Source organism: Chroicocephalus ridibundus, chromosome 6 (assembly GCF_963924245.1).
Source record: "Chroicocephalus ridibundus chromosome 6, bChrRid1.1, whole genome shotgun sequence".
Lineage (NCBI taxonomy): Eukaryota > Metazoa > Chordata > Aves > Charadriiformes > Laridae > Chroicocephalus > Chroicocephalus ridibundus.
This window is the reverse complement of record NC_086289.1, coordinates 27,743,116-27,759,409: the sequence shown is the minus strand read 5'-3', so window position 1 is coordinate 27,759,409 and position 16,294 is coordinate 27,743,116. Positions and strand designations below refer to the sequence as shown.

Here is a 16,294-nt window from a genome sequence, read left to right as displayed (position 1 = left end):
CAGAGCGGATAAAGTTAACCAGTCCTTGGAAAGACTTGGCGGGGGAGGGGGGAATAAAAAAAAAAAAAATGAAGGGGCTAGAAGACATTTGCTGCTGTGCCAACCTCCGCGCAAAAGTCTGAATCCGTGGCTTACCAGAACAGCACAGCCTAGATGGTACTCCCTGACTTATAAGTCAATAAATAAGACCCTTAGACTCAGAGACCTTATAGTAGTAAGTCAGGTGGGACACCTTTGTTTCTGTATATCTTCTATTTTATCATTCCGTATTGATTTTTTCATTTATTTCTTAAATCAATAAGGCTGCTGAAATACTCCCATGCAACAGAGGGGAGTACCTTAGTATGAAAACCAAAATTAAATACTCCTGAATAAGGTTTTCTTAATGGCTTGGGATCTTTTCTTCCCCGCCAAGATCGAGGCAAACTCCCCCCTACTGCATCTCTGCAAGCAGAGCAGGCATCAGTCTATCCTTAGACTAACATCTCTCAATGGAAGGAACATGAAAGTGAAACAGGAAAGGAGAAACTGCAGCAAAAAGGATAAAGAACTGCACACCTCCCTTCCCCAAATCTTCATCCCACCTCTCCAGTCATCTTCTGCAGCAAATAACCATGGCAAGCATTTTATACCAGATGCTTCTTGCACAATACCCTTTCAAAAAATGAATAGTTTCTTAGCCTTTAGCAAATAACAGAGAGACAGCATCTAGTAAAGACATTTTGCAGTGGCCTGTTCACTGTCTGTGTCAGGGAGACTGCCTTGGACATCAGAAAAGTTGAAGATGGCCTTGGTCACAGACATGTTCCCATGAAAACTACTGAACATAGCACAAAGCCCTGTCATGCCTTCTGTGCCCTACAGCCCCTTGGTGAATCCTCTGCTCTCATGAGGTTTCTATTAGAACATGCATTTACCCTTTCTATTGTTTGATAATGAGCTTTTCACTTTACTTGCCTGTGGGTATTAAAACTGTCTGCTAGGACAAAAGTGGAATCAGATATTCCAAAAAGGGTGATGTGGATAATCTTTAAAATAGAACTAGCACCCTAGGAAAAAAAAGTGCTCCTGAACACGTGCAGTAGCTAAACACCACAGCTGTCCTTCACATATGCTTTTTGGTGCAGCATGTTCTTCACTAGGAAGAGATCCCTTACTTGGCGGTGGTTTTTGATGTTGATATGGGTTCCTTTTCTCTCATGTTCATCTCCCAGTCCATCTCCTGATATTGCTTTGGGTCAGGATATGGAACTACCAGTTGGCCTGAGGCTACTCCCCTGTTTTGGGTCATCAGCTAGCAACAGACCTGGGATGCTGCCAACATCATGTGCTCAGAGCAGCCCAGTGCGAGACTCCTATGGGGACAGCTACTTCTCTGTACACAGTTTCAGGAAGTGAGATTTTAGGTATCCATGATAAGGCAATGCTAATGTGCGAGTGTCTTTGACAATAAAATGCTTAAATATAGAAAATGCTGTCTGGGGCCACTATACAAACGCATTGTGAAGGTTGCAAACAGTTGAGTAGTATTGCTTTTTAAAGAAGGAATAGGCAAAGATGTGACAAAAAAAATTGGAATAGAAATGTCAGCTAGTTGCATTAAAGGAAAAGGTGATTACAACTCACTTGTTTAAGCAGTTACCATTTTGTTTTACTTTTCTGACTATATTCTGGTCAAAAGAGTTTCCATTCAAAATCTTTGACAGCAATGATTATCTTAATCTCAAAGTTCCTGCTACACAGCTGTACAGAACAAGCCTAAAACATAGGTGTCCAAAAGACTTAATTTCTTACAGTACAGCCAAGCAGCCTGATGAGTCAGACATGAGTTTCCTATTTCAACACTTAAGAGACTTTATTTCTCTCAAAAGCCACAGTTATGGACCAAGACACACAACATCCATGGCCTGATTCAACCTATGACCTTTCTGATTTCTAAAAAGTTTCAGACAACAGCCCTTCTCCTGGCTTGTTTTGTGACAGATGTTAGAAGAACAAAATAATTAGTAGTGAAGAGATAGAGAGTCAGTTAATTAACTTTTTGGCAGAATCGGAATCACTGAAAAGGCTATAAATTTTATTTTGTATCTTTTCTGTGCATCAGTCATCCCCTAGATGCTACTCCCCTCCCTTCCGTCTAGCCAGAATTCTGATGTGAGAAGTCCTCTTCCCCCAACACTTTGACTATGTTGTGCTCTCACCCTTCAGACACCTATTATTGTTCTCTACGTATGGATTGCAGTCCATCCTTGCTCACCTTCAAGACACTGCATATTTCTCCACGTGGTCAAGAAAGATATTATGGAGGGAACTAGTTTGCCTCAATTCCTTTTTGTAGGAGCTTCAGTAAAATTCTCAAAGCTCTTCTAACAGCACAAACATCAACCACAAATGTCACAGAATGGTCAACAAAGTTTGGCAGTTGCTGATGCTGTTTTTGTAGCATGACACAAGTGATTCTTTAGATGATTCAAGCTAGCTTTGCAGGTGGCAGGGGGAGACGGGACAGGGGACAGTGAAGGAGCCCAGTGGAAAATGCAAATACAGCTGCAGGAACAGGATGGACTGGGAAGGGAGGTAAGGATGGAAGAGAGTAAGAGAGTAGAGGTGCAGATCCATACTGTATTATCACAAACCTCACACCAAAGGATGGTAGTCTTTGGGACATCTAAAATAGAGGTGTATATGCCTATAAGTTTTCATTGCAAACCAGTGGTTGTGTTTAAAACAGTGAGACCTTTCTGATGCACTTCAGTAAAATGTTAAAAACCTTGTCTTTCGTAAGAGAGAGACTCGGCCTACAGTAGGAGAAAACTCGAGCAAAGGGTTCCTCCCAGACACCTACACATGCACAGGGATCCAAACCAAGTGAGGAGCTCTCAAGGGATGTCAGGCACATGAACTAAATCAGGTAGTTGGGAGTTTGGGGCTCTTGAGATGGACAGACTCACATGTGGCTGCTGTGGGCAGAAAGTATAGGTTTCTAAGACTTTCCTATACGTATCACGCTCCTCATGTAATCTGGCAGAATTATTTCTAGAGGACAGAATACTGGGACCAGAAAAAAAGTCTCTTTCACATTATTTAACATAATAAACATTTACAAAGTTTAGATAGCAGCAGCTGAAGTCATGCTTCATTTTTGGGCCATGCATAGCATGTCTTTTTCCAGGCTTAGAAAGAATGCTGTAATTTAAAGCAGGCTGACTGACTCAATCGGTGTTTTTTTGCATGTCATCTTGGAGACAACGGGGCCGGGGGGGAGGGAAGGTGGAGGGAAGGAGGCTGAGGTGGAGAAAGGGAGGGTGGTTGCTCATCTGGTCTTTATTTCCTTACCCTGTTTCTTAATAGTTCAAGCAGAGGGCCCATTCCAGCTACAAGCAATGACACTCTTGCTGTGGTATTTCATCTTGGAGGGGGACAGGCCACAGCCTGCTCTGTGTGCTAGCATCCTGGGAGCCTCCACCACTGCACTGCTCTGGGGTGGGGAGGTTAGAGGGGCTGCAGGGAGTCCTTGCGTTGTTTTTGTTACAGTGGGAAGATTTCTAAAGAGGGCCCACGCTTTAGCTTCTGCGTGAAGAATTTCCTAGCTAGAAATCCTCATAACTGTATATGTACTTGCCTTACCTTCTGCCATGTGGTTTTTGTTTACTTTTTTTGAATGATGTATCACTGGAGATGTCACAAGCAGTTAATGGAAAATGACATTTCTGACTACTTTAACCAACCAGGATGTAGGGAAAACGTAACATGCATGAGAGAAAACATCTGTTAAGCAAAAAAATTGGCTGAAGAGGCAAGGTCAGGTTCACTGGTGACAGGCCCATGGCAGTCCTTGTTCAAAACCTTATCTGAAACTTGTATAACTCAAGATACATGCATACTGCTCACTTTTGTAGTAACAAACATTAGTTACACTCCCAGAACGTGAAGTACACTAGTACTGCCCGTGCTCCAGATGAAAAACCGAAGCACAGAGAGATCAAGTAACTTGTCCGCAAACCCACAGAGAGAGGTTGTAGTCAAACCAGAAATGAAGCCCAGGCTCGCAGAGGCCCAGTCCAGTGCCATAACCACAAGACCACATTCTTCTCCTTATTATGTACACTCTCCTCTTGGATCTTTCTTACTGTAGTTATACCTATTCTTATGCTCTGCACAGGATATGCCACGAACCGAGTCTTGAATCCTTAAGGATTTAATGGGTAGTTGAAAGAGATCCTGTCCCTTTCAGAGCAGAAGGAAGGAAGAAGGCAGAGTTCTTCTAGAAACATCCTTTCCCCTGAAATTCATCCTTATCGTCTTAACAATATTTCCTTTGCTTTCCAAGAGTTGTTTTGAAGAGATAAAACCTTTACAAGAGCAAAAGCATTTCTGATTCAGCCTAAGAGAAATCCATCATTATTATGATTCAGACACGTATGAAGGGAACAAGAAAAGAACGTGTCAGTCCAGAGGATGCAACAAGCAGCATAAAGTCAAATCAGAGCAGAACAAGCCCTTTCCTGAGTGGTAACACTGCTAAAGTTGCATTTCACATTGCACTGTGCAATTGCATTGAATTACAATATTCTCTGCTTTGCCTTCTCCTCCTCCCTACTCCACGTATTCTCAGCCTCCCAGTGCAATACCTTCCCCTGCATACTTCCTTGCCCAGCCCACAGAGACCAAAGCGCTCATCTTTTGGCCACCATCAGAGCCCAGGACAGAGACTATTCAGGAAACTGCACAGGAACCTGATGTGTTTTTTAAAAATTTCTTTCTTTATTAAGGATATTAAAATATCTGTTATATCAGGTTGACCTTGCTGTGGGCCACAAATTGTTAGGATAGAAGAAAAACAGATAATGCTTTGGGAATGACGCAGTTTCATTTGGAAACTGGGCAAAGAAATTAATGTTATTTTTAGATATATGGATGATGTCAAAGCTTCTAATTGAAATAAAATCATTATTTATTGTAAGTCCTCAATGTCATCTGAGTCCCCTCTGCCTCAGAGGAAAAAATACCTTAGCATAAATCAGTGGTCTCTCCTGGCATCTGTGGAGATCAACAGACTTTCTTTCTAATGAACGTGCAAAAGTAGCAGATTCCCAAGTTGAGGTTTCTTCTTAAGATCACTATGCTAATTAAAGTCCCTCCCAAAGTACTTTCAGCAAGTGTTGCCCAGCAGATATACGGCATGGAGAAAAGCCACAACAGGTCCAGGTTTACAAAAGGATAAAGGCACCAAAAGATACAGATAGTCATACAGCAGGATTTTACAAAGCCACTCGAGCAGCAGAGGAAGCCATCTCCCATCACCGCCTACGGTCCTCTTCATATTTACTACAGGCCCTTTCTCTACTCCCGTGTAAATTCACACCAAAGTTATATCAAGCTGCAGCCAGTATAAGATTAAGCTACAGTACTTCATGAAGAGCAAGTACTGAAAGTTTTGCAAGTTGCCATGTTTGCAATTAAAGTTCCTATGCAGCTTTCACAAATAGTTCAAATAGTAGAGACAACATATTATTCTGTGTGTTTGATGCCAAAAATGTCTCAGATTCTCAGCTGAAGCATAAAACACAAAGCAATGCAAGCTCTATGGTCACCACATAAATTGGAAAATTCCCTGATCCAAATCCTCTTTTGAAAATTTGCTTTGACCAAATAGTGGCACACCCAATCTAGTGTGGACAGAGTCTTCTCATGCATTTTCTTTACCTGGACACCTAAATAAGGAAAGAAATATCACTACAGGACCTATTGGAGATCTGCAGCTGTATCTCAACATCATCACTCAGTCCAAATCTCTTCAGGTTGGGACTTTGCATAAGCACATATCAGAACAGCAATGAAGCAGAAGACAACCTCCCACATTTTGAATGGGTCTTCAAAAGCACCTGCCACTCACTAGATTCAGAATCAAATGACCTCCAGTGACATCTGTCTGCCTTCCTATCTGTTTTCCCTCTGGAAGGGTCCCATGACCTATGGGGAGGCAAGTGTTATCAGACTCATTCCACTACTTTTTAAAGGACAGATCATCTTTAGATGCCTTTAGACTTGTCTGCTCATTACTAGAATGGTGCCCCAGCTGTGCCACATTAGCCCTAGGAGAAATCTGAAACCCAAATGAAGCCATCTGAGGTGGACCAATTAAGCAGGTCCAAAAACATGCATCTTGACCTCAGCTCAGAAGAGGTAAACGCCTTATTATAGCAAGGGTGTGACCCTCACTGCTCCAAAACTCTGATTCCAACTACTGAAAAAAACGCCAACATATTTAATACGGTGTGCTACCAGAGGAGAAGGGGGAGGGAGAGAGGCGGAGGGTATTGCCATTGTATGTTTTCAAGCAACAGATGAAGAGGGACAAAAGAGTCCACACATCAGGAAACTATTAAAATGAATACATTCCTAGTTTCTTCATAATTAATTCAGCATGGCCAATTTTGTATCAGAGAAGGGGAAAGAAAGATTTCAACCACTTCCTTTTATCTCAAGCTGTTTGGAAGAATATGATCTTGTAACACTGAAAAGAAGTGCCTCACTGCATCCCAGCAGGCGAGTGTAATTTTAACTCTTCCACATGCCTCATTTGATATGCAAATCCCTATTTTCTATATGACATACAATACTTAAATTACACAGCAAAGAACCAAGTTCATTTAGTCACTACCCATCCCCACTTTCTAGCCCTATCCCCCTTTTTACTTCCTATTGCATTGAATAATACACTGGAAACAGTTTTCGCTGCACAATTCTGAGAGAATTTTTTTCAGTACAATTGCTTCGTTGTGAGAGTTAACATTTGGTTCACATTTTGTCAGTTGTCTTCACATGCATAAGGACCAGAGACCTATTCTTTCCCTGTTCTTGAAATTGTAGGTTCTGGGTTAGGCTGAGTTATGCAATACTTTCAAAAGAAGATTCATTAGGCAGCTATTTATATGCTCAAGTAATTCCATTGTTTTCAAAGTCCTACGGGAACAAACATTAAAGCTGTGATTGGCCACAAGACTAGATAGTCAGTCTGGAAGCTCTTTCACAGTCATTCAGCAAGCAAAGACTAGCATGCACAGGTAAAATAAGTCCTTGAAGTACAGTTAACCAAGAGAATTATTTGCAGCTTTCCTTAATAAAAGATTGGTGTAGGTTTAGTTGAGCTCTGTGGCTCTGAAAGTCTACCAGACACATTAAACACTTGATCATTGCCTGCTGCCCTGTATTTAACACATGATGTAACTGAATATACAAGCACACTGTTTGAAATTCTAAAACCTGGAAAGTTCATGTGAACATTCAGCAAAAAAAAAAACTAAAAAAAAAAGTCTGAGGTTTGTTAGAATTAGGAATACAAGGGGACTTTCACCTTCTAATAAGACTCCACTAACAAGCTTCATCAAGAGAGAACACGTTTCTGTGCAATACGCTATGCACCCAAATTTTCTTCTATGAAAAGGATTGACTGAAAGTTTTGTGAGTGTTATTTGCTTGGTCTGTTATAACAGCACTTAGATGGCCCAGATGAAGTTCAAGGTTCCGTTATGCTACAGAAGCTACATCACCATACGTAGTCTGAAGTGATTATACAATGCCACAGCCACCACCAACATGTCAGGGAACAGCAAAAGGACCTCTCCTCCTAGCCCTATATGAAGGGCTGAGGTACAGTCTAATGACATGACCCGACCAAGATCAGACAGGCAATCTGTTAGGGCTACATATTCAATCCAGGTGTTGGAAGTCCAGCACCAGTCCTGTCACCACATTACCGTTCTTCCCAGATATTTTTCTGTTACACTGCTCGCTTGTGTCAATACCTCCAAGTCTTTTTTTATGAAGACAGAAGCCTATGAAAACAGCATACTATTATTTAATCAACACAGTTGTTTTCTCAGACTGTATGGTACTGAGCTTTTACACATTTTCTATTTCTATACTAGTTGCAGAGTGATGACGAGGATTTGCAAAGACGGAAACCCACACTATCAGCTTCTCAGACCATTCAGTGTTTAGTAATTTACACATCAGATAGTAACTAGTATTTGGCAATTCTGCAAATATTATGCTTCAAACTGACTGAGCACAGAAATGAATATTATGTATCTTTGGCCCGAGGATGGTTCTAATGATCAGCTCAACTGGGCATTCTGTAGCAGAAGAAAAGCCTTTGTTCCAAAAAGCATGGCTAGGATTCTGAAAAATCTGCAAAACCAGATTTTGATTTAAATGTTAGAATATACGCCAAGCCAGCTTCTTGGTTTTCTGGACTTTGATCAGCATGCCCATGACAACCATGCCTATTGCTTTAATCATCATCAGAAACTATGTGCATGTTACTAGTAACAAATAGTGCCAAATCTTACTCTTGGTTTACTGCTGTGGAAACGAGATCAAAAATCGCAGTTAACATACAATATGTTGACAACACTGATTTTTCAAAGCAACCAAGAGACACATTCTCATATATTGACATGACAAACATAAAAGCAGTCTTCTGCCATTTCAAAATTTACCTATAAAGTTCATTGACACAGCTTAATCAATACACTTTTAAATGTTTCCCAAAAAGTAAGACTTGGGGAGTGAAAATGTTTTAACAGCAGAAATAAGGTATTTGTGCAAGGAAAATAAAAAGACTAATGTTATATTGGATTGTGCACTACACATCCTTGCATCTTTTGTTTAATGCTCTGCTTCCTGGAGAATCATGTTCCATTCTGAACACCACCCTGCTAGAACAACGCTGACTGCAGGGCCAAGAAAGCAGAGGACTAAATTTCTGCTCAGTAGAGGTACACGTATGAAGACGAAATAAAGAAAGGAGAAATGTGTACAGGAGCAAACTTCCCTGTACAGTCGACTGTGAAATTATTGTCCACATAAGATGACAAAATATACTACTAATGAGAGCACAGTATGTGGTGACCCCTGGAGCAGCAAGCAGACACACAGAGACCCTAAGGAGTCTTACCTGCTTCTAATTTTATGTTTCTTTAGGGGGCCAGGCATCAGCTCCAGCAACTCATTGTCCCCTTTTTCCCCAGCCCAATGCACTGATGGTGAGCAGGAAGGCTACGATACACATATTGCCCTAGAGAAGATGTGCTGGGAAATCCTACCGACTTTATCAGATGCCCAACTGTAATAGTTCATTATTTGGGACCTCAGTACAAAGCCACCTTCTACCTTGATCAGAATTTAAGAGCAGAAGTGGTACGAGTGTGATAGAAGGTTTCAGATTAGCAATAACAACTGATGAGCTTTATCTGCCCTGAAGAACAAGCCAGTTTCTATGAATGCAGTGGTGTAAATTCCTGATGCTTCCAGTGATGATAAAAAAACCACACAGTAGACCCCCCTGTCAGAGGCTGACATAGTCCTAAGCCTTGTGACAGGCAAGACCCCTAAGAAAATCCCAGTCAAATAAAACATGTACCGGCCTCCTCTGTTAAGTTACACAAACAAGTTTTCTTTATTTTTCAGCATTGTCTTGCTCAGATATAATTTTATTTGTCATAAATCCTTAGTCTGGAATATCCAATATGTCTAGAAATTCCATAATATCTATTGTTCAGTAAATCAAATATAAGTCTTTTATTTAAATAGTGATGCTGTAATGAAGAGTCTGCTTTCTGACAGTTATCCCCCTTTTCCTTTAACTGACCCGTATCAAGTTCTCATCATATCACTAATACACAAATTATACTAGAGACAAGAAGGCTGAAACATTGCATTAATTTGTTTTCTGTATCGCCTAGATGCTCTTCCTATATTGCATGTACTAATTAAAGATTTTGCAACAGTTTATTTAAATACCTCAGAAGTCTTAAGTGTCACACATCAGCAATATCATACACCAGCATAATGGACTACATGTGGCAAGGAAAGATAGACCAGCTATGTTAGAATTTGTTTTCCCAACATGCAACCTCTGTATCTGTCTATGCATCCTGTTGATACTCAGATTTAAATGAATACAAAAATCAGGAAGGACAAAGAAAAAAAGTTGAGCGATGTAAGGATTCCCTTTTATGTGCTACTTTGGCATAAGCATGGAAGTGTGTTCTCATTCTGTACACAGCCTACACAGAGCAGAGAAAGGTCAGTGAATTTCCCAACACTCTGCAACTTGCTGCAGTGAGCACTAGAATGCCAGGACATCCAGTACACCAAATCAGTCCTAATGCTTTCTTTTTCCCTTTTTAATTGAACATTTTGGGTATGCTTTATCATTATCATTTCATCTTTCTCAAAGCTATGCACATAGAGTAGTGCAAAATAAGAGTGCAAGTTTTTTTTTCGTATTATCTCCTAGTTGTGCTGACTTACAATTGAGAGTGTTGGAGGGCTCACATTTCAAAATAAAACTTTGTCCCTCCCACTCCTGCAAATCACTTGGGAGCCGGTCAGTTCATCAAGCTTTTTCTGCTGTTATTGCTTTTCTGCTTTACTTTATGAAGCATCCTTGTAAGCAGACCCTTACAGAGTTCTAGGAACAGGACCCACGTACCAGCGCCATACTGACTTCATCTTCTCCCTGTGCTGTACGCCTTTCAGCTGCGTAACACAAACGTGGGGGAAGATGAGGGGAGGAAGAGCATTAAATACATTGTTCCTCTGCGTTTCACTTTGAGTGAACTCTCTGCCCATTGTTGCTTATAATGAATCTAGTTTTAAGCAGGGCATGTGGGGGGTTTGGTTTTGGTTTTGCTGATTCTGCAAACTGACACTTTGAGAGAATTGTCTGGGGAAAGTAGAGAGTCCTTTATTATGTCCGTCACTGCCAAGTGATTTGGCAGATTCCTCCATGAGATGCACAATCTGATAGGTTGTGAGAGCACTTGGTTGGCCAGTTACCAGCAGAAAAGCTCAACTTAAACACTTTTAAAATCTTATTATGGCCAATTTGTGGTTTTGGCTGAAGAAAGGAAGGGGATGAAAAATAGAGGCAGCTGGGTGTCAGCGAAGGATGGAATATCAGTGTCATTTTTGTTGCTGTGCCACACAAAAAAATACTGGATTTGTACGTACGTTGGATCTAGCTAAGGCAGACACGTGCAGTGGCTGAGTAAACCTGCAAAGACGATTTCATTTGTCTTAGCATTTGTCTGGAAGACCAAGGTAATGTATCAACTGTCTCATGAATCAGAGGGCAAGGTCATTTCATTTGGCTGTTAGTGGACAGAGGGCCCGGCAAGGGCTTTTAGAGAATCCATGCTGCTTCCTGAATTCAAGGCCTCCGGGAGTCCCCTTCAGCCTCAGCACTAACACCACCAGTCGAAGATCGGCTCCAATTTCTGTTTGAGGGCCACAAGGAGGGAAGGGGCTCTGGACTACCATGGCTTCCACCCAGGGGGACCTTGGGGAAGGAAGGCTCTTGCTTCTGCAAATCCCCTGCTGACTGCCAAAGTCGCAGCAGCACAAAGAATCTGTTACGTAGGCCTAAATCTGGACATTGAGACATACTTCAAGTAGTAGCTTGAATACTTCAAGAATAGTTTCTGGTCCTTCTCAAAAAATCTGTTTTGTTTTGATCATTCCCAAAGGCCTACCTGTCCTGGCAGCATTAAATAATCTTTGAAATGTGCCAGGGGTGGTTTAGACTGGATATTAGGAAGAATTTTTACACTGAAAGAGTTATTAAGCACTGGTACAGGCTGCCCAGGAAATTGGTTGAGTCGCCATCCCTGGAGGTATTTAAAGGATGGGTAGACATAGTGCTTAGAGATATGGTTTAGTGATGTTTTTAGTCAGAGTTAGGTTGATGGTTGGGACTAGGTGATCTGAAGTGTCCCTTCCAACCTGGACAATTCTATGATTCTATGATAATGAAGATACATATAGCTGTTGGAGAGCTGTACAGTCACACAGCAGGAAAAATGTTGGGTGCTTTGGTTTTACAGAGTAAGCCTGTCAAATCAGCATTTAAAGCATAAAATTGTCAACTCCCCAGACAAAAAGAATGCTGAAAATGTAAAAACCTTGTTCACGTTATGGTTTGTAACCTAGTTTGAGTATTATTTTGAACACTGTAAGACAGAGGTTCCACCAAGCTTTCGCATCCAAGGGTAGAAACTGGGCCAAAGACTACCTGGGCCTAAAGGCAACCGACCATAAGTTAACATGGTAACAACTAAAAATTTTGCCATTGTGAATAGGGGCATAATTTCACCACGTTAGCTCGGAACATAAATAAATCCCTATCTGCAGAAAGAGTAAGGAAAGATAATGCTCAGTGAGGATATTGCAGGACCTAAACACCAACCAAGGTTTACCATTAAATACCATTCAAATCAAGCTGGGGTGGCAAGGGGATAGGAGGTTAATGGTTTAAACAAGGTAAATCCTACATTTTGTAAAACAAGAGTCTTTAGGTTAATACCAAAAGACAAAACGTGTCATCTTTTTTTCCCCACACTTAGTTAAGAAAAACCTTTGGTGAAAATAGTTCTTGCCCTCCAGCTGGGTGAGCAGTGAGACACCTCTGCCGCAGAGTGACTGGGTACTCGAGCACCCTGCCGGGCAGGGCTGGCTGCTCCTGTGCCAAGGAGCAGGCTGTTTCTTGGAAATGTTTATGCAATTCAACTCTGCTGCTGCTGAAGCCACAGACACTTAAAAAAAAAAAAAAAAAAAAAAAAAAAAAAAAAAAAAAAAAAAGAGAGAGAGAGAGAGAGAAAACACCCATCCTCAGACCTCTTGGGTCATTAGTGTATCTCACACAGGTTTTGCCTTCCACCAAATACTGTCAAACTTCTGTTTTGTTTGGACCTGAAGGGTGGAGGGAGTTGGAGAATTGCCTTCACTGCTGTCAGTGCTTCCTAATGATGTTTCTCACTAGAGAAAATGAGCTTGTTTGTTTGAGAATCCAAATTCCCTGTGGGGCACAGTTTGGGAAACTGAAGATATGGGAAGGAAAATAATATCCGTTAGGGCAAAGTATAAACATCCATAAAGCAGAAGAGCGAAACACCTACAGAGAATGTTGTAGCTTTGCCAGCAAACTAATTAAAGTCACTGACTGAGGAGGGAGCTGTGGCAGCTGAAAAGTTAAAATAAAAATAAATCAGAAGTTTAGTCTAGCAGTTATAACAGGAAATTACCGCCGGAGTCAGTGCTCCTACGTTCTTTTCCTGGTTCTGCTTGTGATTTACTGGTCAAGTTGGAGAAGCCAAATTTTAAAAGTAACTTCTAATTTGGAAAGCCTCCATTTGTGATGCCCAGCTGTACACACAGAGGACTTCACCGACCAGCATCTTCAGTGCCCTCCTGTGCATTTATGAGGGCAGAGCTTTTCAGGGCATTGGTGTCTCTGAAGTCAGCTTCCTGACCTGGAGAAACCCACAGTTGTCAGCCTGCTCAAAGTGGCCATCTCTGAAAGTTTCCCCGTCTATGAATTGTGGCTAGCACAACATGTTGCTGTGGGAGTCTGATGTTTAAATGCTCTTTATGGCTGGCATAACATTTTGCAGTGGGAGTGTTATGTTTAAATACTGTTTGTAAACATTTACAAGACTTCTCAAACATGCTCTGTCTCCAAAGTCAGTGCTATTACTTTGGGAAATAATGCACTCAGTGACCTGCACATTTTCTGAAAGGACTGCTTCTTAGTAGGGGTAATGAAGCTGCATTTCCAGGTCTGCAGGAGGAGTTTAAGTAGAGTGCCACTGAAACTGAGAATCAGAAGTAACTCTTGTCTTCTGTTCAATAACATAGCCCCAGTTGAAACTACAAATAAAGCAATCCATGACACCTCAGGAGGAGGGGGAACATCTCTCAACCATGGGAGCTCTCTGTACACAGGGTTCCTATTCAATTTCGTGAGAATTTCTAAATTAAGAAAGCATGTGGTTCCTTCTTACACTGACTTGAGCTGTGCGACAAATTCCTCAGAGGCAAATTAAGTGTCCAAAATAAGGATGTCTCCATAAATTGACATTTTCCTGCCCTACATTCAATTACAGTCTCCCATCCTTATCAAGGGACACCATGGATCAGAAGATTACACTGTGGGTGCCTGCCAGCACTCATTTAGTCATGGAAGTCCAAATGTTTCTCATTATGCCAATGAACACTTTTTTCTTCAGTGCAATACTTCTGTACATGTGTGTGTCCTAGTGTCAGCTTGATCTTTGCTCTAAGCCAGAATGTTTACAGTGGCTTATCAGATTGAATGTCACAAAGCAAGTTATTATAGATGTTTGCCTATTTGTAACAGGGGTTGCTACTGCAGCTGATCTTTTAAAGAAGAATATTGCTATGCTGAGCAATAAGCATGAAAAACAGAGAATGTTGTTTACTGATGCTGCAGGGAAAAAAAAAAAGAAAAAAAATAGGCCAGAGTGGGTTTGGGGTCCTCGTGCTCCTCTTCCACCCGCCAGCGTACGAGGTGGAGCGCACTCAATGTTCTTTTCCCACTTGCTCCCACATGCGACCCTGGAGGTAACACGGCGTACACCATCTCCATCAGCCATGGGAGCTTGAGTCTCAGAGCTCCTGCCAAGCTCAGGTCTTCTGCCAACCACCTGCTTTTTCAACCCATGTTTTCACATAGAAAGCAATTTGGACCTACACACTGAGAAATCGTACAAGCTCCCGAAACAAAAACAAACCCTTTCCCAGCATGATGGGTCATTTAACTTTTGTAAACTAAACTTCATCCGGGAACCTTAAAAAAAATAATTTGCAGAGGCATGACATAAATAAATGACAAAGAATGCTTTGATAGGTGATTATACCATTCTGCCAATATACAGGCGAAGTATCTCCTTCTAGGCAGCAATAAACAAAATACAGCAAATACACGGTCAGTATTTCAACATCTGCTAGAAACTCTTTGAAAATGGTGTCATCTTTACAGCTATCTTCAGGACAGCCGTATTCAATGCTCACATCTTCACCTTAGCATATTAACATATTACATATCTTACTATACCTTTGTTAGCTACACCATACAGTTTTAGTGAGTCTATTTAGAAAAAAATCATAAGTGGTATTTGCATAAGGTCGTCTACTCCACTAGCTTCCCTAGATAAAAAGGCTTTCTTTAGGGGACATTTAACATTTAGATATCACAACAGTCCATTTGAGAATCCCTTCCTATTTCCTTCAAAATGTAGCAATCAGTGAACCGTTTACCAAGAGCAAGAAACCAAATGAAGTTCATTAAATTAATGATTTCTACTAATCAAAAACATGTCTTTCCATCATACTTAATCACAGTTTGTGCACTCCCATATAGTAATGCGTACCCACATACTAATTGCCAATAATTCGTTGTTTAGAGCCTGTGCAAAGCTGTATTATAAGAAGTTTTCTCAATGGTAGGTTCTAGCAGAGAACAGACAAGGATCTAATTAAGAAATACAGTCCTTTGTTAGTGAGCTGCTTCTCCAGATTGTATACATAATTTTAGCAATATGTACTCAATAGAGATGATCTTATAATGAAATAGATATGAAAACTATTCATTGTAAAAAGTGCACAAGCACATTTTAAATACTATGTTCAGTGTCACAGGTGTTAGAAGTCGTCTTGAACTTTTAAATACTTTTTACAGAGGTAACTCTAAGAACTGTTAAACTCTACCTTCAATGTACAAACTCTTCATTAAGGGGATATGACCTCCATGTCTGTCTCCAGTATCTTCTGCCCAAAGTTTCCTAATTTAAAAAAAACCAAAACCTTACTTTTCTGCTATGCCCCCACACCCTTTTTTGGTCATTCATTGCTACTTCCCTTTGTTTTGTAGGCTCGCCCAAAAGGAGAAGGTCTGACTCCATACCAAGGCAAGAAACGCTGCTTCGGTGAATATAAGTGCCCCAAATGCAAGAGAAAATGGATGAGTGGAAACTCCTGGGCTAACATGGGACAAGAATGTATCAAGTGCCACATTAATGTTTATCCTCACAAACAGGTAGGAGGAGTGCAAACCTGCTGGCATACAGGCTCAGAACTAGAAATGCTCCTGACTTTGTACAGCATGGGTAAGAACTAAACAGGACTTGATGTGGTCTACAACACGCCAAAAAAAATTGTTCCCCAGATGAGATGCTGTTCTCAGTTCTGGAAGTCTGGACTGGGGTCATCAGAGTTGCAAAACTCAAATGTCCTAGCTTTCAGTAAAAATATCTCCAAACCAAAATCTTTATCTGCCTTTATTATAGAAACAGACTGTGGTGCCTTATAATCTGAGATGGAGTAGAACAAGTTCAGCACCAGCAGCGAGCCTCCTAGTTCTGATTCTCTTCATATTTACACCAATTTAACATTTCGTTCCACTGGTGTCAGTGCAGTTATTTGACAT

At 41.0% G+C, this 16,294-nt stretch overlaps 1 protein-coding gene across 1 annotated transcript in view; it reads left to right on the top strand.

Moving 5' to 3' along the window:
- Positions 1-16,294, top strand: part of ZCCHC24 (zinc finger CCHC-type containing 24) — a 115,921-nt gene that overhangs the window by 86,621 nt on the left and 13,006 nt on the right. The window contains exon 3 of the mRNA XM_063338597.1: positions 15,740-15,904. Within this exon, the coding sequence (XP_063194667.1) occupies positions 15,740-15,904 (165 nt within the window). The remainder of the gene's footprint in view (positions 1-15,739; positions 15,905-16,294) is intronic.